Below are 27,554 nucleotides of genomic sequence, written 5' to 3'. Positions count from 1 at the left end.
CACTGGGAAACCCGTGCAGCCAACCTGTACGCTTTCACCCAGTAAAGAGGCACGGTGTGCGACACGCTGGTGAGCGCACGTGTTACTTGAGAAAATAACTCGTCGTATTTCCGGTGACCGCTGCACATAACTTGCCGCCGCGTTCAGAAACAGCTACGTCATGTAAGGTGACAAGGATTTCGGTAGTGGGTTTTTACTCCCCATTCTGTCCCGTCAAGAGTATGCATAACCTAAACTTTCCCACGCTTACGACATTCTTTTGCAGCAACCACCTGCCTCCACCCCAATATCAGCTGCCAAGATCTCTGCGAAAAAGGTCTGCTCGACAAAGATTGCCGCTGCTGCCAGACCTGGGATGCGAAGGACTGCAAACGTACGTTGAACTTTCTGTGCTGTGCAACATACACGAAAAACTATTTTCGAAAACCTCGTGGATAGTAAAAATAAAGGCAGCGAATTGCGTGTTTAGCGCCATCACCCTAACCATCGTTCCTGAATTATCACACCAACCCCGTAGACGGTTCGCACAGGCTACCGAAAAGAAGCAAGATGGCAGGATGATGACGTAAAATGAGAAGCAACTTTTTCTGCACTCTCCTTGACATGTTAATCATTATTGCTTTGCAGTTCCTCCGATGGATCGATAAATGGAACTGTAAGGCAGGTATCGCGAGGTAGATCACATAAATAAAGAGGGATAAAGTGCAGCCAGTGTACAAGATTAAGCAGGAAGAACAAATGAACTCGTGGAAAAATAAAACGCCACGAAAAGACAGAAATTTGGCCAAGAAGGGCTAGGCCATTTTGTACACTTCTCCCCGGGTATGCGTTGCTCTAATGGTAACATTTTAGGTCGTGCGGTCACTCATCTGAATAACTATCTAACGCTGTACAATTACGGAAGCCACTATGAGAGGATGCCACCTTGATATCGATTGAAGGCGAAGCCTTCAATAGATATCATGTTTCTCATTGTGCGATAAAGCAGCGTTGCCCTTGTAGCTGTCGTCCGGTCAAGAAAAGGGCCGCCGAAGTAAAGAGTAAATAAATAAAACCAAATGCGTGATCTGGTGGGACTTCAACCCGTGTCTGCGCAGTACAAACCCAGTTTTCTACCAACTGTGCTACTATTCTCTGCCAACTGCTGGGACCAACTGTTCTCTACCAACTGGTTGGGTAAAAAATACGCCTTTTTTAGCAAAAACAAGTTTATTTGCATAAAAAATTCAGTATACAGAGAAATGACACAAGGCAGTACATTTTGGTACAATATGTTACATACAGACAGGATCAGGTGAGGGTGCCGTTGGCTGCAACATCTCTTTTTCCCCTATTCTTTAATCCTGATGCTTCTGTTCGCGTCGAAAGGACAACATAGTGGTCGGGAAGAAACTTAATGGTAAAACTAAAGAGTGGGGTAAACAGCAACACATCTATAACAAAAAGAAGGGGATGTTTGCGACACATACGGAACTGGCCTGTTTGCCTGGTTAAGGATACTCACACTCATACAATATTGAGAGCATTTTAACTGAAAAAAAGACAGGCTTGGGTTCCGTTGCAGCCTGGCCCGTCGCTGGCTTTATAGCCGCTTAAGGCGTTCCGTTTCCTTTGTTTTTACGGTTGCTGTCGCACGGCAGCAGCACGCAAGTGCCTGGGACACTTCAGTGTATGAGTCGGGTGCCCCGAGCGCTTTCACAGCCCATTCCATCTTCTGGACGAAATGCCTCCACGCGGGCTTGGGGGTGGGAGCACAGTCTGGGGCCTTCACTCGCGCTCGCCATAGTCAGTGCGGCCTTGTGTGAGCATGAATTTGCAGAGCGCCGAATATCCTGTGGGGGCGCCTAGGTGGCGGAGAACAGACCAGTTAATGAACCAGCGGACACAGAAAAGATTGCACCTCGCCCAACAAGTAACGAGCAGTATTGCATTGCATTCCAAGAATGCGTGCTCCGCCGTCTCCAGCCTCTCACACAAGGAGCAGCCTACACCATGCGGCAAAAAGAAGCCACGTTCCTCCTGCTGTGAACATAGCGGTAGCACACCAGAGTGCAACTGGAAGAAAATGTTTTTCCACCCAGTCGGAATCGGCAGGCACAGGATCCGTTTCAGTACGCTCCGCTGTTGTCGGTAGAAGGTTGAGGGTAGGAGCTTGGCGAGAAGGTCGCAGTGTAGATGAGGGGGCCTAATTGTTACAAGATAATTCCAAGAGAACTGCTGTTCCAGTAAGGGGACAGCACCAGCGATTTCCCTTTAGAAAGCGGTGGCTCTGACGCCGTGGTGCAGTTGGACTGTTGTGACCAGCCACTTATGTGGGCTGAGCCAATGTACTGGAGCGCTCCATGGACGAAAGGTTCGGGCTGGTCTCGGAAGTGTATAATCACTGGAGTGTAAGCCTGATCTTCCCGTGGCCAAGACCCAGATCGCGCTTATCTCTACCCCAAAATAGATTCGTGTGCCTGATAGGCTGTTTACGAGGGCCGCCAGATGAAGACCACACACTGACCGTGTAACTTGTTCACTAGTATTGCGTCGACGGAGGTCACTCTCGTCGAATATAAAACAGAACGGTACACTCCAACGTTGCAAGAGTGAGCTCCGGCGACCAGGGCGATGTGACGCATTCTCCACGGGTGGAACTTGGCCCCCGCTGCCGATAGCGTAGGTCGCCAGCTGGCTGCACTGGCTTCCCCTAGGGCCATGTTTACAACCAAGTAGCAGATTATTGCATTTAGCAGCAGAGCTGATTAGAGCTGAGCAGAGTAGATGTTGGTAACTTAAGAAAGAGGGTTTTTGCAGCAGCCTGATGTCACGTGCAATTGACGCACTGCAATGCACTACTGCCTAAAAACTTCATATTTGGTTGACGGTAAATGGGCACAGGCAATGAACCTTCAAGTAATATACGACTTAAATCTTTCCTGGAGAGTTCATACGGGTACTCTACAGAAAACGCCCACTGTTGAACTCGAAAGTGTCAGCAACCGATTTAAGAAAGCCCCGGGCTTTCGCGGTATAGGTAGGCGCAAATAAAAGGTTAAATAAACACTCAAGGGATACAGAATGAACAACCATAAAAACGGTGATCGGCCGCTTTAAAAATAGACACCGGACAGGCTGGTGAACAAACAAATGCACCTGCGCAAACTGACTAGACTCTGACGGAAGGAATGGGTAATCCTGGCTCCCACCTCGACCGTCGAATGGAAGTAGCGAGCACTCTCTGAAACGCTTGGACTATATCTCATGCGCAGCTAAGGACCTGCATGACATGAACAAGTTTAGAGACGAGAAATACATTGGCGACTTCAGCCCCCGAAAATATAAAGAGCTGCCGCCCCACCCATGCATGCGTTTTCTGCTGTACGGCTACCGTATACGCACGTTTCTTGCATCGAATAAAAGTACTTGTCGTTGCTTTTTTGCCCGCTTCCCATAATTTAAAAATATATCAACTTGAGACGCAAATATGTAGAATATTGCATACTGTGTGACACCTGAACTTGATGGCTCATGAGTAGAAGAGTGGCGCACCAGCACGCAGAACCCCGAGGAAGGTGGGTCGTGTGGCAGTTTGCTTGCTGACATAATTCGAGCCGTTAAACAAACAAATGAAGGTGATAAAAGTTACGCAAACACGATGTAGCAGAGATGAAGGCGAATGAAGTAATTCGCGCTCATAGACAAAGAAACGAAAACGAAGAAAGCGACGCAAATGCGATGTTGAGAAAAAAAAGTTGGTATAATTATCACTAGGCTTTCGCCTTCAAAACATGTTTGCATGCATAAGTGCCCTGATATGAAGTCAGTGGTGCGATGTGCTCTGCGTAGTCAGTTTTTGTTCATTTGTTCTTTACCTAAAGCTATCGATATAAAATAATTGACAGCTGTTTCACAAACTGCACTCGAATGGAGCATTTTTATGTACTATCCTGATGTCCATTCCATCATCGCGTCTAGCAGATTTCTCGACCGTGTTATGCGCATTTGGGTAGAACATGTTCTTGTGTTCCCGGCCAAAACAGGGTTGGTGGCATTAGTGGGTGTAACGCGACTAACTGCATTTTCCCCGTCGGCATAAAAACTTGAAACGGTGCTGGCAATTACCTCCCGGACACACCGCTGAGCGAAATCGCCGGGTCGTACGAACGCGGGGACGCCAATAAACACAGTAACTTTGCTTTATTCCAGATTAACATTATGGCATAGGAATAGTCACGCTGTATCAAAATGGCCAGAATCATTTAGACGGGAAGAATAAACGCGGCAGTACTGCTGACAAAATGGCAAAATTACCTGTGCCACATTTCTTCACCAACTTCAATTGAGTGTTGTATACATGCGTAACCCAACGCTGCCGGCCAATCAGGGCCTAACTGGTGTATGCGCTTTACGCAGAAGCGCAAAGTTGCAGCGAAGAAAAACTAAGACGAAGATTTTCTCAAGGGTTGCATATCAAGTAAAGTCAAGCCAACCAGGGTGTAGACGACCAGCCACAAACACAAGGAACACATGAGACAACGCTCTTCCTTCTCTTTGTGTCTCGTCGTTTTCGCGGAAGTCATTACATTATGACCAGTCACCTGCTCACCCAAGTCGCAGTCTGTTTGAACAATACAAAATCCTAATTTCCAACTGTTTAATTTGCTGAGAACCACCGCCCTGAACTATAAAGATTACTCAAATTGTAAACAACCCGGCAAGACAACAGAGTAATTTATGCAGCAACCTAAAGGATTAAGCTAAGTGCAAACTATAAATTTATGAAACATCGTAATCAGTGACATATCGCCTTTGCGATGTGTCTCTTTTAAAGCTGCGTGTTGCTTGAATATATTACGAAAGCTTTCTACTGAACATATTCTTTTTGTTCATGCCTTAAACACTTCTCGACGTTTGATATTGAGATGTGCGTTATGACATTGCAGGGTTTATTCAGAACACAGTTTCTGGGCTCAACAAGCAGCTGGTTATAATTACAGCTACAGGAATTCTTGTAAAATCCATACCACGAGGTATCTGCTTGGCGAAAATCATCAAGGTGTAGAGGTGATTCCCGCAAAATGATTGGCACTCCGACCTCCTCAGATGTTTCGGCACTGAATCTGTACATATAGCAATAAAAATAGTATTAATAAATGAATTACAAGGGGGTTTTAATTTCTATTCGATAATATTTTATTTACAAGGCTATTGACAGCGGCGCAGTCTAAACAAGCGCAAGACAAACGACAATTGTTTCTAATTTCCGGTTCAGCATTCCTCTGAATATTTAATTCCTCTGAATATATTCCTCTGAAGCTTAATGACGTTTTAAAGGACTGAATTTTATTTTATCATACAACCACAAGGTTTTCCATCCACGGAAAGTTCGTGATGCAAATAGAAAGGCATAAAAGAGGCGGCTTCAGGTTATTTCCATTAAACGGTGGCGGATAGCTATGTATGAATCCTGGGGTGATAACATTTGCCATGCCTCAGTAGTCGTTTGAGAAGCCCAACGTCATATAATCCACTTTCAGATACTTCGGACAAAACACGTGTTCATGTCGTTTACTGTACCCTTTGAAACGGAGGTATTGACAGGGGACTTGGATTGTGACCTCTTTACAACCCTGCATGGTGAACTAGCTAATTATGACAAGTAAAGGAAATTGGGCGTTAGGATAGAGTCGTCTGTCATTCATGACATTAACCATTTGTGTTTGTCTCTTTCGCCCCACAGAAATTCCCCAGAACGGGACGTACTGCTCACCGGGCAGCCTCGATGACGGCCATGAGAACTGCACAGGTAACAAGTGGGATTTCATTTATCTCTTTTTGCTGAATAATTTTGAGTTCTAGAATCGGGAACTGCGAGCCACATGGCTTATCTGGATTTCTAGAAAGAGGAGAATTTGAATAGATGTTACTGCGCTGCTCTACTCCGTTTTAAACACCATCTCGGGTGGATATTCTTGTTAAATTTTAGATGCGTGCACCACACATGATGCGAAGCTACTTTGCCCGAACGGATGCAGAAAGACGGGCAACCCTGAGAAAGTTTACGAATGCAGCTGCGGACCTGGAAGGACTGTATCTGAAGACGGAATCACCTGCCGAGGTAGGTAGATCTAAGTTGGCCAGAACCAATGCGACTCTCCAACAGAGGTGATAGTCTGCCATATGTTCATCGAGGCAAAATATTGTTTTCATACTGTGTTGCAGGACGTGGAGCCCTACTAATAGCCATAAATTATGAAGTGTTTTAGGGGTCTTCAAATGACATAACACTTCTATTTTCAGGCCTTTATGAGGCAAGCTTAAAGAGTGCCACATTTACAACATTGCTGATGTTGAAACTTTGCATCCCAGAGGTCGAAGGAGTTAGTACAGATGTCTTTACAAGAGGATCATGAGGAATAATGGCGGGAATAGGACGCGCTTCGTCCGTGCTGTGATTGCAATAGAGTTCGTTTCTCTTAAAGAAAACGTTGTAGTCCCGACAGTTGATTTTCGCATTGAGAATGTGAACGTTTCATTCGCTAACTATGCCGCCAAGCAGGATGCCTTGCGGCCAAGGTTTGCCATAAAATAATTAGTGCACTTCCACCCTGTAAAGAAGGATCACCTGTGAAGCTGTACGCAGTCCACGGAGTGCACGAAGGAAAGCACGTTTGTTGATATTTTGCGATTGAGCCAATTTTCTATCCAATTAGCCAAATGAAACTTGGAAGGACCCAAGGTTTAGTCTCGCGGACGAACTAAGAGCTGTCGGTTTTACTCCCGCTTTTTAGGCATATAGCTGTTTGTGTAAAACACCAACCCAATCCGTTCGATCACTGAGAGGACACTGGACAAGTCGCATAGGGCTGTTTGAGATCCCCGTTTAAACCTCCCGCCGCCACAATGGACCTGTCATCAGTAAGGGCGTGAAACTCATAGCTTCAAGTGCACCCTCCCTCCGCCCTTCCCAGATTCCCCCACCCAAACCCGTGCACGCCGGCAACCGGTTACCCGCGCGGGCTTAGCAGGGCAAGAGACCGTCGATAATGCCGCCGTACAAGCCCTTTAAACTCGACGTTCCAATCGCCGAGTTTAAAGCGACGTGGTTCCAAGCGGGCAAGTTTCTGGCTTGGGACCACGGGGGTGTTCCAAGTGGGAAAGTTGCCCTTCATCCCGGGGGGATTCGCAGCTACAAGACGAACTGGAACTAGAGGGCGCCATGGCGGCGCAGCGGATTTCTATTGTTTCCGCGCCTATCCGCCCTTGTTTTCGGGCGGACGCTTCTTCGATTCCCGCTCTTCCTTCAAGCGAACGACATGCGTCCATCCCATAGCAACTTCGAGCTGGGAGATGTCGAGCTTTATTTAAGCACAAAAACAGGTAACTCCGTTTCCCTCCCCTGTCGTAGCCATCTTACTATCTGTGTCACCCACCAACCCAGACGGAAACCGCTCAATTACGGAGGACAGCTGTCCGGACACATTGAGCCATGAGCCTTCCACGCTTAAATATCGAATCAGTAGTACGGGCATTATCGGTAGGGGCATGGAGCCCAGCTGTGCGTGAACGCCCCACTTCAGTCCCCCCTCCCCCGCAACCCGCGCACGCATTAATGGTGTGCACACTGAGCATACTGAGGCGTGAAATACCACGGCGATACGGTCACTCGGAAAGCCTTTCGACTGAAAAAGGAATTATGGGCTCACGCCGGCGTTCTAACCAGGAAAGTGGCTCTTCTTATTCACAGCTACTAGGTGAAGTTAAATTTGAGACGGCCATGGCGGCGGTGGCTTTCGGTCATTTTTACGCCCATTTGCGTTACTATTTGTTCCCCACAGTCAACTGATAACGGCGTTACCGCCGTTATCTTTCGGTAGCGCAAATTGGGAAAGAGGCATCGGTAGTGGCGAGGGAATAGCAGTTGTGATAAAGCGGCCGGCGGTGGCGAGGAGGAGCCACGGAACACAGGGGGTTATACATATACTGCTTCGCACTAACATGAGCAGGTTAGAGCGAAAACAGACGAAGCCAGCATTGACTGCTAAAAAGAGTGTGATTTTATCCTCGGGACCTGGTACCCTTAAAAAAGCGAAAACATCTTATCGCTAGTCCGAAAAGAGATGAAGAATTTCAATGTTCTGGAAATTAGTTTTCGCTTCAAATTCACCAAAGCTTACTGCTGCTTGCCGCGATGTGGTAAAATTAAAACGCAAATGACAAAATCACAAAAAGAGTATGTGCTATTCGCATTTGCCAACCTCACCGATTCGCTCATTCTGCCTTTAATGAGTTCAAATGTGCTTCAGAATTCAAGAAGCATATTTGTTAAGACGGCGTGTTCTTCATATAGAAACTCCTTGATTTATTTTTGGTGTTGTTAGGCCTTCATCGACTTAAGAAACACAGCAGCCGATCTGATAAAGGTACATCTGTTTTGTTGTCTAGGTGGCCTCAGGGAAATTGAATGTGTAAGACTTATGGTGCATGCCGCGCGAACCTCAAATTTGTACAATACGGTTTTGCATGTCCTACCTGTCTGTAGGGCATTTTCTTTCCCCCATTCCCCATTCCCACACAGAATATCCTATAGGTGTTAGATTCCGGCAAACCTATCGTCCGTATCTTGTAAATAAACCCGTTCTCTCGAAACAAAAATTGCGACATAGAAGTTTGAGAAATCCTAGTTATGCTTTCAGAAGATTCCAAAAAGTTGGATGGGGGCCATTAGAGACGCCTTCAGTATGTTTTTACAGTATAAATTATTACCGTGTGCATCATTCTGCGTACGAACCACGCCGACACATTCTGCTTGATTGCAGAAAGATCGTCAGATGTATTCACTGCACAATTTAACTCTATCTTGCAGCAAACCGGGCCATTTATCTCATCGTGGAGTCGAATAATTTGTTTTATTATTCGTTGTCAAACTGCACTGTTTTGACAAAGTCGTTTGAGATCTAAGTAAACGTTTCTTTTTTCGCAATTGCTTCTCTTGCAATGGCACACCGCTGTTTTCACCGGACTAATATACGTGCTAGCTAGCACTTGTTTCTGTCGTCAAGAATAGGACAATTGCATTGCGCTTAACCCCGCGGTATAGCGATAAAAGTGTGTTGCAGGGACACTTTCGAAAGCCCCTTTTCATCCTCTGTTCTTATTATTTTACTTCTCAGATGCTGTAGAACGACGCCCCTGCAGCGAGGAAGAGCAAAAGACCTGCCGCCCGAGTGAAGTGTGCCTTGTTGTAGATGGTGAAACAAAATGTTCGTGTGGGGAGCATCAACACCTTGTCGACGAAGTGTGCACAGGTGATGTACCGTTGTGTTGCGCAAGTATATTTAGAAAATAAGTGTCGATAGAAATAACAGGAAATTGTAACAAGAGAGGTATTGTAATCGTAAGATACATATTTGAGGCATTCCTTGTCGAAAGGAGTCAAATCCACCTAAACGAAATTTGAGAGATAAAAGGGCAAGATTATTACGGGACCTATATACAGGGCGGTCAAAGAAATTATATGACATGTTTTACATGTTAGCTAGGGGAAGATTGCGGCCACAAGTAATTAAACTTATGCTGAGGATTTGACCAATTGTAGGAAGAGAAATGGATTTGGCTCATATTGAACTGAGACATTCAATCTGATGCGCAATTATTATAAAAAGTCTCTTTAAATTGACTTTAAAGAATAGTACCATGAATTTTTGGCGGAAAGGGCATTAGACATATGCAGCAGGGCTTCAAGAACACTAGGGATAAACATGAAGAGCACGTAAGCTCTCTTGGTTGCATAAGCAGCTCTCTTCAAAGTCTACCCCACGATCACATTCTTTGGGACGGGGAAGAAAACTCTTCATTGCCTTGCCATAAATTTCCAAAACCATTCACGAAGGGGCTTGTCATGTCTTCTTCTTTTTCGCCTTACTCAAGTGGCTCGCTCCCACAGAAGGTGGGGAATTTTTTAGGGCTCGTAAGCGGTGGCTAATAAGTTAAGTAATAAAATGGTAAATATGACAGCAAAACAAAAAAAAACTAAAAAAACAGATTTTTTTCATAGTGGCAGGGGAGACGGGATGAAACAAATGTTTCCCGTCTCTCAGTTTCATTTCCCCGCTTCATCTTCTGTTCACTTTGTCGTTGACAATGCAGGGACAGACCTTTCGCAGATCTCCTAATTGCGGCCCCAACCGGTGATAAGCCAGCTCCGAAAAACAAAAGAACTACCGAAAAGCCACAAAACAGTCCGACCAACCACGTCAAAAGCAAACTCACACTGGGGAAATGGATTTGGCTCATTTTTGATCCGTGCTGCAGTAGGACCTGGCTCATTTCCAATACGAAGTACGATCTGCGTACACGTTTTTTGAGTATTATCTCACCTATTTTGTTGCAACCTCTTTTCTAGGGGAAAATCGCCGAGTTTTTCTTGTCATTGCAGTTTTATTTGACTTAGTTTCGGATTGTGGATTTGGCTCATTTCGACAAAAACGCATCAAGTGTAGATCATACATCAGCATGTGCAAGCCCGTAAGGAGCGGTATTAAGGTACTTATAGCACTTTTTGTAAAAACCGTGGTTTGTTCTGGAGGAAACGGCTTCGTGTTTTAGCCTGGTTTATTATAAAAAATGTCTATTGCTAGTGGTGCGCGTGGTGAGGGAGCTCAGGCGGCTAGTGCGATAAGCGTCCGGCTGTAACTCTGAACAGCATCACGCCAGCGGAAAGCTTTGTACTGCGTATCTTCATAATAGTAAGCATGCATTACTATTCCACGCAAATACAAAAAAAAAATTCGAGAATGATGGGTGCCCGATTTGATTCAATGAACATGCAACCGTTTTGGAGTATTGGCCTGTTACAATAAGCAAACCTGGGGTGAAGATCAGTTCACATACAGAAGACTTATACTTTTCATTGATATAACCTAAAGGGGTCAAACGAGGGCAAAAAAAGGTCTGGACAAAAATGTCTGGCGGCTGCCAGTTGCATTCTGTTGTGAAGCATCAATTAAGAAGGCGGATTCAGTAACGCAGCTTCTGGAGTAGCATTCCTTGAAGAAAAATCGTGTAATCACTGCTATCAAGAAACCTAGCAGGGTAGAGTTCTCAAGGGGAAACAGTGTCCCCGGAAAACTCACGGGACATAAATTTTTGAACGTTGTTGTCACTTTCACCAAAGACGCGTAAAAAATTCACAAGCGATTCCTGGAATTCATGTGGCAGTATTGCGTTAGCATGACTATTCCGCTATTTTGCCTCTCAGGCACGCAATGATATAGCACGGGCTGAACTACGGTTTTAATGGACTTTTTTGCGAAGGCGCAACCAAATGGCGTTGCCTTTTGTCCTATATTTCTGGCCACATCTTCGCCGCATAGCCTCGGCCTTTTTTCATGCGCGCTATTGTAAAAACAATCCCGGGTGACTTGATTTTTTTTCTTTTTTTTGAATGTGAAGAGGGACATCGTTTGTGGAGTTCTGTGTAACACGTAACGTGTAGCGTGACCGTTCACGTCAGATTAAAAATTGTAACGTATGCATACTAGCCGTTATTTTGTTGAAACAATAACAGGTATATTACCCTTTTAATGCAAATGTTCTTGTTTTTGTATGGGGCATCGACGTGTCTCATAGGAGTGAGCTGTAATATCTGTGTGTCTAAGAGAGGGAAAGCTCTTTATTAGAGTAAAGCAGAGACCTCTACCGGCATCTTGCCGCCTACAGGCTACTCAGCGGGGATGGAGCGGAGGGAATAGAGTCAAAATAGGAAGTAAGATGGAAGAGGGAAAAGAAAGAAGGAAATGAAAGAAGTGACAAAGGGAGGAAAGGGGAGGTAGTTTTGTTGTTTGAGACCGAGAGTGTGCCACGTGAAAAGTCTAGATGGTTGCATAGTGTGAGGATACTTAGTCCTATACCTTTTCAGCGACACCGATATCGTGGAGGTGATCAAGTAATGTGGCTAGCACTTTCCGCTGAGAGTGAAGTCTGAAGACTGAAGTTCGAAAACTGTAATTGGGGAACTCTATCTTCTGTGCGAGGTCGTTTCTTGCTTGACTGTATGCAGGGCGCTCTAGTAAGCTATGCTCCACTGTTTCCGATAGACCACAGTTGTCACAATAAGGGTTCGAGGTTAGGTTAAAGCGGTACCGCTAAGTATTTGTGAGAGCTGCGTTAAGACGAAGTCGATGGAAGAAAGTCTCTAGCCAGCGTGGAACTCGCTCCGGTAGCCTCCTTGACAACGAAGAATCTATGTGATTTAGGAAGTTGTGCTGGTGTTCCGCGAGAGACCAGAAGTTGTTTTTTCCCCCTGAAAACGAGCTCCTGTGCTAATGTCGAGGCACCGTGCTTCGTGAAGAAATGGTCCCTAACGTTGTTAAATGCAATGCCATATTTAGGTATAAGCCCGGAAAGTATTTCGAGGGTGTTGAATAGGCACTGTCGACATCGACACCACGTCCAAGAGGAAGTTTCCAATGCACCTTTTAGATAACATTTCTGAAAGGGGGGTGTGCTAGTAGCATTTTCGCATGGAAGTAGTAAGCACTTGTTGCTGCGCCAATACTTGCAACTTATTGCGTGCAATTAAGCCCTTACAGAGTGTCCCAACTTCTGCTACACACTCAGGAAAATGCACTGTGAATGACTGTCACGAGAAGTTTTTGAACTGCCACGTATACCACGGCAGACAGGAGTGCCGGTGCCCATTGAATCACAAGCTGGAGGGTGCTCTGGGAGGAGGCTGCGAGTTGCGTGAGTAAATATACGTATGAGTTTCCTAGACGTTCCTCCCAGCATGTCATCTGCGTGAGGATTTGGACTTCACCGTACCTTTCGAAATAAGAAAATGCTTGCGTGGTACACTTATGCGTAGCTTCTTTTTCTGCTTAATATTTCTAGGCAAAAGGAATAAACGTCCTTATGAAGCAGTTCGCGTTGGGAAAATTTCAAAACAAATAATAAAGAGTACCAGCATTGGTATAGGAACAATGTGTGTAACAGATTTTTTCTATGAATCATCAATTGATTTGATTCATTGTATTGTTTAACGCGCCAACTCTATACTCTACACTACACGCTACAATCGTCAAATTGGCTACATTGTTTTGCATGTTTTGGATGCTGGTCATAAGTATCTTCAGCTCAAGTAGTTTTGCATATTGGTCTAACACCTCCTTTGTCCACTGGCATCGCAGTTTATTACCATCAAAGAAATAAGCGCAACATCAGGTAACAGTAATCTGATGGTTCAATCAATGAGCAAACAAAAAGGATTTACTAAAGCACTGGGTACCACCCCAATAGGCAATTAACAAAACCAGATAATTTCAGTGCTTGCATTGTTTGTTGTAGAGAAGGCTTGTTTGTTTGCTTTGTAGGTTTGTTTCATAGATCTTAATGGCAGAGACACGTACGGTAACAATTGTGTAGACAGCTGGCTTCTCTTCTACGGTAATCACATTAGCTACCGACTGTAAAAACTGCGATCTACACCATGTGATGTATTTCCAATGGCCAGTTTTATTTCAAAATTAGCACGATGGCAGGAAACTGTTGATATAATACCGTAACAAACTCTCAAAGGAGTACTGACACGAAATTTCAAAGCTGAGATAACAATCTAACACTCTTCCTTTTTATCACGAGATATCTACCGGCAACTTTCAACAGCAACCGATCAGCGAAAAGTATTTAAAATCCATTTTAATCTTCGCCCGCACGAGAAAGCCCAGAGCGGACCGACATGACATCATCTGCTACATGCCCCAAACTGCCGACGTCGGGGCTCCCGTGATGAAGCCGACGCGCTGGCTGTGGTTGGCGAACGCTGCTCGCCCGAGTGTACACGTCATGGTTTTGGGACTGACGTCATGCTGCCCGGGCCTGTGGGGACGGTGAAGACCTCGGCCGGCCTGGGCGCGCGCTTCCAGAGCGGCAGCCATATGGCAAGAATGGTGACGTCACGATATACCTCCTGTCATAGCGGCCGCTCGGCGTTCGTTTTGCCGAAACCGAAACTGACACGAATAAACGACGCCGTAAATGAATGTTTACGCTGCGCTCGACCGTCTAATCTGTTATTCTATGATTAGTGGGCCGGCAGGCACGCAGAGCAGCGAAAAAAACGTAACACGAAAATTTCGTGTCAGTACTCCTTTAACATGAAAGCTTCAACAGTTTTGAATTCAACAGCGCGTGACAAGTAAAAGAGCAACAGGACGACAAACACGCTGGCGCTGTGTTGTTTTAAATACTAAGTTCTATAACAACCTGTTAAGGTTTCAACTAATTTATTGTTCTAATTTTTTTAGAACTAACTACCCTTGGAGAATAAAACTAGATGGTTGCAGTCTCGAGGGAAACTTCCTAGCGAACAAATTACGTGCGTTCGCACAGACAGTGTCCCCGGAATGTCGACATCAATCATATTTCGTCAGTAGAAGCGATCGAAATTTGGCCGATTGCCGACTAATGAGCAAGCATTCTTATGCCGCTTTTCTGTGTCACTAACCTTTTGTTTTCTTGTGGTAATGAAAAGAACACGTCAACTCCGACAGCACTTCTTTAAGTTTTTTTCCACTGCTTCAAGTGATTTAGCGAGTTCATTCATAATTTGTCTTTATTTAATGTTATTAGCGTAACCACGTAAGCGCGCTGAATGGTACAGTAAAATACTGCTTCAACGAACGTCACTTAAACAAAGTCTTGAGTGGTGCGAGGTTTTCTAAATCTCTCACTGAACCGCTATTGAACCCAATGGAAACGCCATTCAGTTTAACAAGATTCAGCGCAGTGCTCATTTCATTTCTGCGAACATATGAAATGGCCCCATGCTGTATCTCCCAGGTTATATTGATCCCTTCAACGAGTACAACCCGTGCTTCTTGTAGCATATTTTTTGTTCAGAACACCGTTTCATCAACACGCGAAGAATAATGGGCCGTGAGGTCCGTTGAAGTTCGTTCAAGCGAAGTTTCGTTGCGTAGGAATCTGCGATTTCGTTAGTTCCCTTTTTGTTTAAATTTTATATTTATTTATTTCTCGTTTAATAAACTGCATAAAAACCCCGGAATCCCCAGCTTTCCCGCTCAACATTTTGAGTGCTCAGGATCGCCTTTGCCACGAGAGCCCTTTACATTATATTGAAAAACTCCAGAGTAATCGATGTGGAAAGAACTTCGATGAGCCGGATAGCTGCACCTGATTGGGTTTTTTTTTGTTTTATTTACACTTTTAAAGCTAAGCTTTATAGGGCTAGGGGGAAAAAAATCTGCCGTCCTGTGTACCCAGAAAACTCCTCCACCACAGCCGTGCGCGAAGTGACCAGTCTGCCGGAATGAGTAGGCTGCCGGAAAAAACCAGCTGGAGAGCGATAGATAGTCTATCTTGCAGCGGAGCGTGGTGTGGCGTGCAGCGAGCTACCGCTTGGAGCACAGGTGTAGTGTTAACTGCGCGAATGGGCTGCGATGGTATGGTCTTGGCGTCCACGTGGCATTGGCAAGCACTAGCCGCACGTTGTCTCAAAATGGGTATACGCCAGGCGTCTTACGTAGTACCGAGGAGAAGGCAGCTAACACTCAGCGACGCCGAGCAGGAACGGGAAGAAGCTTGTTTACGCAATTCCGATGCTTCAGCCCAGGCTCAACGATACGTTTTAATGAATCATAAGGACTAACACACGGGAAAACGCCGGCTGCACTTTACAGCCGCGGTTTGTTCTTTATTTTTTTTATCCAATTTCCCACGAATGATGATTCTTAATAACCAGATTGCCAGATTAAGAGCCAAATTGGTCGGCTTATCATTACGTTTACTGTATTTTTGTTTTCTTTCTGTTTTGCCTTACAGTTACACTGATATACGCTACTACAATGATTAAATGTCTTCACTTCCTCAATTCCGGCTTTGTGAGCAGTAAGAAATACTGATCCTGTTCGACTTGTAATGCTCGGAAAAGAAGGCTGACGCTTAAAAAAAAAAACATGCGCGGCAGCCTCCTTGCCTAACGCTTGCACTATACCCGATGTTATATCGTTTTTCAGGCCAGAACTACTACACAATATCTTTCATGCCAAATATAACCCTTGATGCCGAAGACTGCAACACTTACCACGATGGTGTAAAAGCGGCTGTAAGTACTGAGCCTCTTTTCCGGTGCACTCCTGTTTTGTTGTCAGTGCGAACACCTCCATAAAGCAACGAATATTTCATTAAGTTGCCCTCGATTCGCCCCTGTGAAGTATGTCAACGACACGTTATGGAAAATGCCATTCGGGCTTCGCTGCACATAGTCATTATGGCCGGAAGATACAAGTAGACGTATCTCAACTTAAATCCTACAGACACCGGCAGGCCTTTTGGCTTAAGAATTTAATTGAACAATAATTACGCGTTACTTCGCTTCGTGACAAAACATTACGTATTAGGGTCCGCTTCGTGAATAAACAGTGCGTAGAACCATTGCAGCTGTCCCTCTTCAGGGGTATAAGGCTCTGAAGACAGCTTGGGTATACTTGAATGGAAAGCCCTTACAGAGTTTACACCCTGAGCAATAAAAGTAGGCGCAAAGGTATTTTAGCATACTTTATACAAAGCAAGTACATAGCCCGAATGCCATTTCGAACTTTAATACTCGTATCTTTACAACTAGGCACGCAAATGACTGAATTTCCAACCGTTTCCACTATGCTTCAATCGATACAGATTTTTAAGAGTCGTGCACCTTCTACTTATAACAGTGCTGGAGGTGTCAGTGATAAACTTAATGGCACCGCTAAAATGCAAAGTGCACCGCCATTTTTCTTGTTTGACATAAGGGACCCTGATATTTTTCTCGTAGAAAGGATAACTTTTTGTTGTTATTGTTGGGGGGAGGCGGGTTACACGTCGAAGCAACACCTTAGCGTTAAGGCGCGCCGTGATGGAGGGTTCTTAATTTAGGCCCCCTCCATATCTTGAACGCGCGCCGTAATCTCTACACAGAGCCATTTTTATTTTTCGCCTTCATCGGAGAAACGGCCGCCACAGCCCGGACCACGCACGCCTCCTTGTGCTCAGCACCAAACGGCCTAGACTCTTCGGCCGGTCATCGCAAGAATACCAATTTTTTTTTTGTTATTTCGACGCAATATTTCATCATTATGGCCGGCAAAACCCCTGTTTTTCTAATAACTTGCTGGCCATTTTTTGATAGATGTTTTATGTTTTAAGGAGTTATTTTGAGATGGTACTGCGTGCATAGCTTTACGTCATGACACGGGCACATGAACAGATTGGGCCCAATAGAAGAAACAATATTGAAATGGGCGGTAGGTACCATAGCATCTGCAAAAATAACAAAATGACCCATCTCATACTCAAATCCACAGTATAAAAGGGCGTCTAGCATTGGCGTCGGAAGCGGGGGGGAAAGGGGCATAACCTCTCCCCCCAAACACTTCCTCGCCACAAGCCACACGAGCACTTACTCTCTCCTTCCGCCCTCTGGCTCTCTTCCGCGATGCTACCAGTTGGCCCCCCTCAAGACAACATCCTGCCGACGCCCTCGGTGTGTACTCACCGAATAACGCGAACAATTTATTATTCATACTTCCTGTAAGCAATAACGCGAAATACATTTGATCGCACTGTTTTTGCTTGTGGTAACAGCCTGAAGTTCTGCTTGATCTTCTAGATGAGGACAGCTCTTGGTGATCGCATTTACGCTGTGGAAATAATAAAATGTAGGTAAGTATGAGTCTTTACGTGAACCAGAATATAGCGTGAAAGATGCAAATACGCCGTACGCGACCTCTGACCACTTACTACAGGATTCAGCGATGGCCTAATTTTGAGCTCCTTTCCGTGTGTTGTGTATTTGGTTTATGCGATTTAACAAAATCTGCAGAAAATACTCTAACATTTTCAAGAAATTCGTATGATAATTCGGTGAAGGTTCTGCTGCCCTTATATAGCGGTATAAAAATGCTCCGCGCACATAGGAAATCTCCTTCATACGATCGTTATGTTTCACTAATATCATGGCTTGCGCATAAGGCTGTATAGTGTAACTGGCTCAAGGCGTTATGTGTGACGCGCTATTTTTGTCTGTGACACGGCCATATTGTTGTCAGACAGGCATTTCAAGTGACCATGTCAGTACTTGTAACTGATGTGGAAAGGCACGGTTGGTGTGCCGTAATTTAACTTGCTTTGAAGGGAGTGGACGGCAAGGGGAGATTAAGGTCGATCGAAATAAAGTTCACGGGGTCTTATTTTCGAGGAATTTTTTTAATTTATCCGCACGTCAACTAAACATGAAGCATACGCTGGAAGACTAGCCGCGTTCACCATCCGGGCTTTAGGAAAAAAAGGCATAAATTTTTAATTTTATAAAGGACCAATGAACCGACGTAGTTATCTCAGCTGAGAGAGTCTACTAAAATGTAGCAATTATCGACTACAAAAAAAGGGGTGTGCAATTTAAGCCACCTTGGTTGACTGTGGACCAATATGACACGCGGAAAGACGTTTCTATCCAAGGCCTGGGATGCGAACCCTCAATTCGGAGAAGTTTTCTTTTCGATTCGCGACTGTAGATGTAACATGGATTAATAAACTCCGAATGAAAGCAGCAGTAAAAGCAATGAACAACGTCACGCTAAACTCTCGAAAGAAATCAACACCAAGGTAAACTGCCAGTGCGTTTTGCGACAGCCTAAAAATAATCTTTATTGACTGCCTGCTGTGTGGAAAAACTATGTCAGATGAATTTTATGCGATCGTATTGGACTGGTGGAAAGAAGTTCTACAAAAACGGCCTTTTTCGCACACAACAAAGTCCTCTGTTACAAGCACAACCCAACAATCCATAAATTGGCCCTCACACTTACGATATTACATGAAATAGATTTTAAGTGGTTCCTCATTTAAATATTATCGGAATGTAGGCTTCTCTGATCGTTTTTTGCTACAGTTTTGATTGTACAACAGGGAATATGTCCCAAATGGACGCTCTATTAGCCCTGCACTTGACAGTTTCGCGTTTCTGTAGACATCTAAAAATTTAAGCTCGGTGTACCAAATGGTGTAGCCCTAAACACGAACAATCTAGGCAGAAAAATGCAGTCGTTTCAGAAAGGACGGGTTCAAATTTCATTTACGGCACTCATCAAACACGTGTAGTTTATACTGAAAAAACTTTCTCCTTCTGATTGCTTAAAATTTAGGGCTGAGTGTTTGTCGAACATTTATTTGACGTGTGCTCAATGTTGATACACCAATTTGATTAACTTGCAGGACCATCATCAAGGTTAGACTAATAACAAACGACCCATTGGAATTGCCTCTGCTCAAAAAGCTTCAAACATGCGAACACCCCGTGGAAAAAAACATTTGCATGTTTTACCCAAAGCTGCCTATAATCAAAGGTTCAGCAACAGGTATGTGTTAGAACTGTGCCTAAGGGATGAATTAAGTGATATCTCTTGTGGAGTATGATTGACGCATTTTACTCTTATTTTCAATACATTACACGGGAAAGTGGTACAAGAGCTAAACAATTATATTTTAAAATGTATTGCTTCGTAAAATTCTGAGAGGCACTTAGGAGTGATTACGTGTGGGAGTGCGAAGGCGTTTCATATCATTTAAAGATATCCGCTCCTATCTATAATGGCTGGTCTGTCATGGTTTTCTCATCTTTGTTCCCACAATGCCTTCGTTATGACAACGGTATGCCTGGCCGGTATTCTTCGCATCATAACTGTTGCCATGATGTCGGCTGGTGGTCTTTTATCTTCAACGAGTGCCAGCCTGTGCTCACCGTGCCGTATTTTTGTACTCACTTTATCTTGATCTTAGCCATACCTTCATGGGTGACCACGTTTTACAACTGCCGTGGAGGGAGACGCTTCAGAGTCCATCGCAGTAGGCAGCACGGACGGCAGAAACGTATCCAGTCGGGCTGTTGTGTACTCCCCATACATTCACCATGATTCTTTGTTCCCCTGCTGTGTGTCCTTCTCCTCTATATTACCTTAAGTGAGCAGCTTGCCCAGTCCCCCTTGTTAACCTCACCTATACGCCATTCTCAAAAATGTGGTTTGAGTTTTTGAATTTCATGCTAGAAGTAGTCCTGCTGCATGCACTAAGACCATTGGGTGCTCTCAATGTCATAGTGATGATCATTTTCCGCTTGAGTCCTCTTAGTATTCCTCTTGTTTTTTGTGTGCCCTATCCAGCCCCACGTATACGTTATTAGCGTATATGTGCATTGCTACTTCTGTACTACAGCCTTTCCAAGTCAGTCGTGTAGCTTTCGGGCCGTAATGCATTCCTAGGTCCACTTTGTTATCTGGAGCCAAAAAACAGACTCGGATAAGGGATTCTTGCTGAACTCGCGTTACGTAAATCCTGGGTTCGAACCCCTGTTTTATATTCACTGAACTTTTTGTTTCTATTATCATTTCACCATCGGCCATTTTGAAATCCTCACTGGGTCGCTCCAGCGCCCAATTTTCGCATAACGAAGCAGTTCATGCTGTTGCATTAAACATGCAAGCCAGAGAAATGTATATACTGACGAAGCAATCGGTATAGCTAGGGAGATTTGAAAAATTTCACAATGGGAAAGTTGTGGTTGCGGGCGCGAGTTAAAGTAATTTTTGGTGTCGATATTTGGTTATTAGTGCTAGCAGTAGAGAGAAAGGCTCCAAGGCTCTTGTGCTAATGTGTTCTTTGCCTGCTACATGTATGCGTATGTATTCCTTCAAAGGTTGTAACTGGTGACGAAGTACAGGCTACTAACGTAATGTTGTCAATCAGCCATGCCGACGCTGTCACCACTGTTGGGAACGGGCCCTCTCACCTGAGTCACCACTGTTGCGACTGGCCATCCGAGCGCAGTCACCGATGTAGCGACGTTGTTGTGATCCGTCCGCTATCGACGTGGCGCAGAGCAGTGCGGTAAAGTTCTCAAGCCGACGAAAAGTTGAAGCAACATTTATATACGTACAGTATGTACAAAAGTAACAAAAGTGTTGCATGGCTCGCACAGAGGCGACAGCACGTCTCAACTCGGCGCCTCCAAAAAGTGCCACCCTCGCTGTGCTTCCGGACGAGTTTTATACCCCCGGAAATCCGTTACAGCCCCGAGAAGTTTGAATCCCTCCAGTCAGGACGTTCGCTGACCGAATTTTGAAATCCGACGAATGGAGGCGAAGCAGTTGCATCAGCCGAGCCGCCTTGACAAGGAAAGGGAGGGCGACACAGCGGCACACACTCTAGGCATGTCGCTGCGCGTGTGCCGCCGGCCGCTCGCCCGATGCATTAATCTGGCCGAGCCACCAGGACGGGAAAACGAGAGGCAACCCTGCGACGATGCAAGTTTGGGCCTGTCAGCCGCGAGAAGTTTGGTCACGCTGCGAATCGGCCCCGCTGTCGGCGCGTCGCCCCATGCAGCGAATTCTGGCTGGGCGCTCTGGCACAACAGTAATCATGGCATTTTGTGGACTTATAGGCACCCAGATACAGAATGAATCAATGTGTCATTTAGGGAACAGACTACCTATTTAATCCAAGTTACGTAGGGTGAAGACTAATTTTGTGTGCGCACGTGCATTTACTGAAACGGTGTAAATGGGCAAGGGGAGAACTAAGAAACTTGCTTAGACAAATTCCGAACTTCAATAAAAAATAATTATAACATCTGACACTTCCAGACGACGTGACTTGGATTCACTGGATAACACAGCGGATGTCGCAAGCATGACTGAACAAATAGCGCGGGAATGTTCCGACACCACCAAATGTACCCGGTCCCAAATAGCAGCCTCATTTTGTAAACAGGGGCTGTAAAAAGCAACACAAGATCAAAGAATGTGGAGATATTTATTCCGTCCTTGCGTCGAAGCTCGGTTCACTCAACAAAGTAGAATTATAGTGCCTAGTCGGAACGCTCGTTTTTTGTCGGTACTTTAAGTTTTCGTTACTTGAGGTAAACCCGAGTGAGGGTATGGTAACTTTTTTTATGTTCGGAGAGGGGTTGGTTGGATGGCACAGCCCTAAAACCTCTTAAGAAGGCCATGGGTGCACCCCTTCTTTACACCCAACGCCATAGTTAAATAAAACCTCGAGTGGGATTAAAACCGACTTCCTTTGAACGAGCCGCATAATAGCAGTATTTCTTAAAAAGGTATTAACTCCGAAAAGCATACGGATGGCACAAAAAGCGAATTACCTAGAGGAGAGACCGGATTCGGATTGACGTTATGGGTGACGACTGATCTACTGGCTATTTAACAAGCGTGAGATTTACAGTGAACTGTAGGAATATTGTAAGCTCGTCGATTGCCAATTTCCCAAGTTGAAAAAGAACATAAAATGACTAGTGCCATTCTAGCTTAATTTTCAAATGCTTTGTTTTGCAGAGATTGAGGAAGAAAATCTATGCGACGAGCTGCTGAAAGAACAGGAGATGGCATACGGTGGTCAGAATGAATGCGTGAAGGAGGGAAATCTCTTCTGGTTTAAATGCAAAGCTGGGTACAAAGAAGTTGGTCAGGAAACACTGGGCCGGTTGCGGCGTTCTGTCTGCGAACGTAAGTAAACTTTCTTGCAAAGAATCACTATATTACGCTGAGGCTAAAACTGACTTCATTAATGAAAACTGACAAATTCGGCTACTGAGGGAAGAGATTAAAAAAAAAGAGAACCCATTGAGATAGCACGTGCTAGTGCTAGATATGCTATAGCGCGTGCTAGATATGCTAGTAGATGGGACAGTGTTAGAGCAAAATAGCAGTAGGAATTGCAAAGTACAGTAAAAAGTGTGGTGAACCTTAAAATATCTGTACTACTTTGTATACTTTCAGGTACGCCATTTAAAAACACTGAAACCTGAATTGAAGACATTTTACAGAGCATTATTATAGCTGGCTAATTGCTAGACGAAATGTACGCTTGCACAACAGACAAAAGATAACTTTATCCTGTGAGGCGCTCGTACGCCTTGCAGCTCCTTCCAATTCAATGCGCTAACAATGCTTCTCTTCGGTGTATCGGGAGAGTGGCTGCGGAGAGAAATTTTAGCTCAGCAAAGTGTTCGTTTTTGTGAGTTGGTACCCACTAGAAAAGATTTAAAAGCACTGCAGAAATACAAGCGCATAGTGGGTTTTTATGTGTTTGGTCCAAAGGAGGCGTGGGCAACGTATCGAGTCCGAGGGCTGAATCTCGTGAAGCCGACACGTCCAGGGCCGGACTGCGAATCGCGGGTGAGAAGGGGGGGGGGGGGTCTTTATTATACTGGTGCACAGAAACGAAATGAAAACGTTATCTGTCGAATTGTGAAGATGGGTTGGGGGGGGGCAATGCCAACTGGAATCGACCAGGCTTTGTTCTTGTCTAATCCCATTCGAGGTTAAAATTGCCATGTCAGCCTTCAGACAGGAAAGTAACAAGGGGAGGGGGGTTGTGATCTGCCGGGGACCCTATAATTCGTCTCCGCGGAGTGCATCCGGTGCACGGGGGCCTCAGGTTGCCGGCCCCTGGTCTAAACGATATCAGGAAAGGAAACGGCATGCTGGCAGGTATGATACGGGTTATGTCTGCCAGCGGGCAAGATGCGCGTTAGGATGCTCCGTTGCTCTCACTGGTACGCTTCACACTGCTCGTAGAAGATAGTGCCCACATTAAATGTAACTTGTGTGCATTTCTCCGGACGCGTTATTACTGTTCTGCGATTTTTTGATGTTCACGCCAAACAGTGAAGCACTTATTGCATAAAACATAAAAGGGCATTGTAGCACGGTCAGGGGGGTTGCTTACATGGTCCCCTGATGTTCAGCAACAAGTACGAGTCCAAGGTTCGAGTGGCTGATGGGTGTGTATAATTAAAACGTGCACAAAGCATTTAAGCATTTGAAGGTGTCGTGTGAAACCCCTACGTATAACTATATGTCGCTGCCGAAATTTGAAGAATTTGTCATGAGCGCTTGACACAGTGAGAGGCCTACCCTGGAAGCAATGAGGCAGGCGAAATGAGAGGCTGTGTGATTTGAAGTTGGAGTTGTTGATTTGTGCCGAGTACAATGGCTGAGGAGGCGGGGAAAAAAGCCGCCGCGTTCGCGGCTTGACAAAGATCCGACCCCACACGACACGATCGGCAGGGATGAGGCAGGTAAAAATATACATATACAAATGCAAGCCAACAAAATGCAACCCATCAACAACAAAGTAAAAAAACAGAGCGCAAGCACACTAAAATATTTCTTTAAACCAATTACCTCAAAATCGGAGCACTCATGCTATATTGTAAAACATATTCCGAAGCGTACTGTAGGACGTAGAGCGAATGAAAAATCGTAGAAATCATATTTGTCCAGCGCTAAAGGCAAGGCGTACGATAAAGTCTCGAGCCCGCAATTCGTGCGATCATATTTTATGTGCCAGTGTTCGGGTGTCGTCTGTTGTGGGAAATTAAGTTCGCGTGAAAGGTAGTGCTATCAGACAGAAGAAACATCGTTTTATATTTCAGCTTTCCGTAGTTGGAGAAGACGAAAATCGTAAACGTGATTGACTTTCATAACTTGGTATTTTTCATAACTTTTATGAACCGGTATTTTCCCCTAACAGCACGAAACTATCTGTCGGCAATGCCTTAGCGGGGTGAAATCTTGTATCACGCAAACTCTATTTGCGTCTCGAACTAAACTTGTTATAGTTTCATTAACGCAAATTGATTAAAATCAGCGCCGCTCTTGTGACCTTGCCGCTGACGTTGTCCTCTGCGCTAAGTAATCATGTTAAGATTGTTGATAACGTTAACGTTTTAACAAGTGACCATGTTAGCATTGCAAGATAATTAGCGGCCGTTACTTTTCAAGTCTTTACGAACAAGCCTAATTATTGCTTGAAAAGTACATACTCAAGGCGAGCCTCTGTACTGCACTAGTTGCGACGGTTGAATTTCAGCATCAATTGGGTAGACTTAGTCAAAAATACATAGAGGAATCATCACCCCAACGTGAGTTCACCCACGCTATCAACACAACCAGCTGTCGCAAAGCTATTGTGCGAGGCACATCAGAAAAATTTCTAAGAAACTTCGTAAAACCTAGAAAATCAACACTTCTGCATGTTATTCAAGTTCCCCCGGCAACGTGTAATCGAAGCGACGTTCTCTAACCCGTTTCCTTCTTGATTTGCTTGGCTACTATCTGACGAAATACTGTGGTATAGGAATGCGATTTTTTTTTTTGCAAAACTAGAAAGTATTGCTGGTTCAGTAATTTTTTTTTGTTTTTTAGCGGATCCTGATGCTCCAGCCGAAGCACCTAAAAGTAAGTGAACGTATATTTCACGCCGTGCAAAAAAATCGAAACACAAATGTGTTTTCGCTGTCTAAATGGAAATGGCCTGATGCCTTCAGGTGCCTTCGGCTTTCTTGGCTGATTTTGAGACAACGAAAGCTATTCGAATTTCCTTCACAAAGGGGAGAATCAATTAATTTGATTTTGCGAAAAGTGGGAGGAATATTACGCGGCTGTTAGTTTCTTGCTGTATGATTTCTATCAATAAACGAGAATACGTAGCTTAGGGGCATCGGAGTAAAATAAATTTGCAGGGTGTGAAAGCGAGAAAATTTCATTCGTGTATACTAGCCTAAAGGTGTGGAAGAACACTCAAGTGCGTCTCCATTGAACATTAGGAAACAACCTGAAAGAACTTTAAGAGTGCAGGACATATGATGCAGTACACCAGACAGATAATGTTGGCCTTAGAGAAAATTGAATGAAATCGTTTGTTTGGGGAACACTATGAACATTCAAGAAAAATTGTTTTGACAATCGAATTTGCTACATCTGAATTGCCACGTCATACCTCATTGGAATAGGCACCGTATACCGAATTCCTTCGTGGTTCGTTTCGGACACTAATTTATGAATGTATGTACATACTGGGATTGTTCATAACAGATCCGGTATTTGCGTGCGCCGTATTATTTTCTTCCAACGAAATTGGTAAACGTTAAGACTAACATGCCATGGATATTATTGAGTTTTAGCTCTCCGTTTTTCACGGTTCGCTCCGCGCCGATGGCAAGCGGGAGCGCCATTGCGCATGCCTGGCCTGCTTGGCGGCGAACAGCATGGGCTCCGGTTTCGCTGAGCGGGCCGCCGATACCGGAGCGGACCGTCGAAAACGGTCAGCGAAAACTATCTAATTTATGCGTGATTTCCAAGCGCGAGAAATAGACAGGGCACAAGTACGCAATACGGATGGTATATCCTGTGGGCATCAACTGAAATATTTACTAGAATAAGGCCTCAAATAGTTTACCCTCCGCCACAAAAACATGCACTTCTGCTAAGATGAGATTAGCATGCCAAATTCTTTTTGAGATTCACAAGTTCCTTCTCAGACTGAAGCAGCGAACAAATGAGTGCAGACTTTTCAGCTTCCTCATTAATTTTTCTTTGTGCTCCACCTATTTTTCGCGCTAGGAACGGATGTACAAGTTATGAGAGGTCTAACTTGGTTAATTTAATGATAATATAGGTGCTACTGACGTAGCACCCTCTAAAAGTTGGGACGTTGTTTCTTGGGTACAAAGTAAACTTTGATTTAGCGCGCTGACATGGGTTCATTTACATTGGTGATAGGTCAAGTAATCGTTTTTAAGCCGATGGTGTATATGTCTAAGCAAAATTAGAATCGCGCGGTCCTGTCTATGCAGAAAACGTCGCCGGTATGACCTCATTCGAATTAGCAAAAAAAGTGGGTTGGAGAAGATTTAGAACTAGGGGAGAAATATTGGCAGCGTTGATAGATGACGTACGTACACTCTCACATCTCCCGACACTGGTAAGTGGGAACGGCTTATCCGAGGGAGCGAGAAAGAGCCTCTCTTACAGCAAAGCGCACGCACAGAGAGCTATTTCGTGAAGCGCAGTTAAGTGACAAAGGCGGGATGGCATGGTGGTGGTTTGGCTTGAGCAGCGTCGATGGGGCCATGGAAAACACTTACCGCGCCTTACTTCGAAAGGAGTAGGGCATGCCTCATATGTAAAACACCTGCGGCACCTTGCAGCTTCTTACAGCGGGAACAAGGAGACAGGGACACCGTACAGTTTCGTACGTTAACCATCTGTACAGAGTGTGAGGGCCCACTTTTTCCCCTCTAAAATAAAAAAAGACCTACTCGGAAGCTGCCATCTGAGGGAGATTTAATTGCAAAAGACTACGTATCTCCTTATTATACACAACTGCTGCTGGATATGGTAATTGTAGTAAGCTTGATATATCAACGAGAGGGCATGGTGTCATTCCGTCTGAACGGCATTTAAATGTTTGTTTAAAACGGCGCGAGTAACGCAAACCCAAAGAATGAGGGCAGTTCCAGCGAGGACCACGCACATAACCGAACACAGATATTTCCACGTACACATAGACGTGTACGTACGTACGCACACACTTGTACACACAGCCCCACGTTCCTTTTCTGTGCTGTTCAGAAAACCACAACACTTCGCTATGGTACCGCCTACCAAGTGATGGGCATGTTGAGCCAATATTTCCAGAGCACGTCGCCATCG

At 44.8% G+C, this 27,554-nt stretch overlaps 1 protein-coding gene across 1 annotated transcript in view; it reads left to right on the top strand.

Moving 5' to 3' along the window:
- The window catches only part of LOC144178989 (uncharacterized), an 89,360-nt gene that overhangs the window by 28,302 nt on the left and 33,504 nt on the right, over positions 1 to 27,554 (top strand). The window contains exons 5-14 of the mRNA XM_077707148.1: positions 266 to 373; positions 5,726 to 5,791; positions 5,972 to 6,103; positions 9,159 to 9,293; positions 12,607 to 12,732; positions 16,023 to 16,111; positions 17,654 to 17,706; positions 19,258 to 19,400; positions 22,389 to 22,559; positions 25,266 to 25,298. Of these exons, the coding sequence (XP_077563274.1) occupies positions 266 to 373; positions 5,726 to 5,791; positions 5,972 to 6,103; positions 9,159 to 9,293; positions 12,607 to 12,732; positions 16,023 to 16,111; positions 17,654 to 17,706; positions 19,258 to 19,400; positions 22,389 to 22,559; positions 25,266 to 25,298 (1,056 nt within the window). The remainder of the gene's footprint in view (positions 1 to 265; positions 374 to 5,725; positions 5,792 to 5,971; positions 6,104 to 9,158; positions 9,294 to 12,606; positions 12,733 to 16,022; positions 16,112 to 17,653; positions 17,707 to 19,257; positions 19,401 to 22,388; positions 22,560 to 25,265; positions 25,299 to 27,554) is intronic.

The sequence above is a fragment of the Haemaphysalis longicornis genome, unplaced genomic scaffold (genome assembly GCF_048455015.1).
Source record: "Haemaphysalis longicornis isolate Haplotype H1 unplaced genomic scaffold, Haemaphysalis longicornis Haplotype H1 scaffold_4, whole genome shotgun sequence".
In the NCBI taxonomy this organism is placed as follows: Eukaryota; Metazoa; Arthropoda; class Arachnida; order Ixodida; family Ixodidae; genus Haemaphysalis; species Haemaphysalis longicornis.
This window is presented reverse-complemented; position numbering and strand designations above follow the sequence as displayed.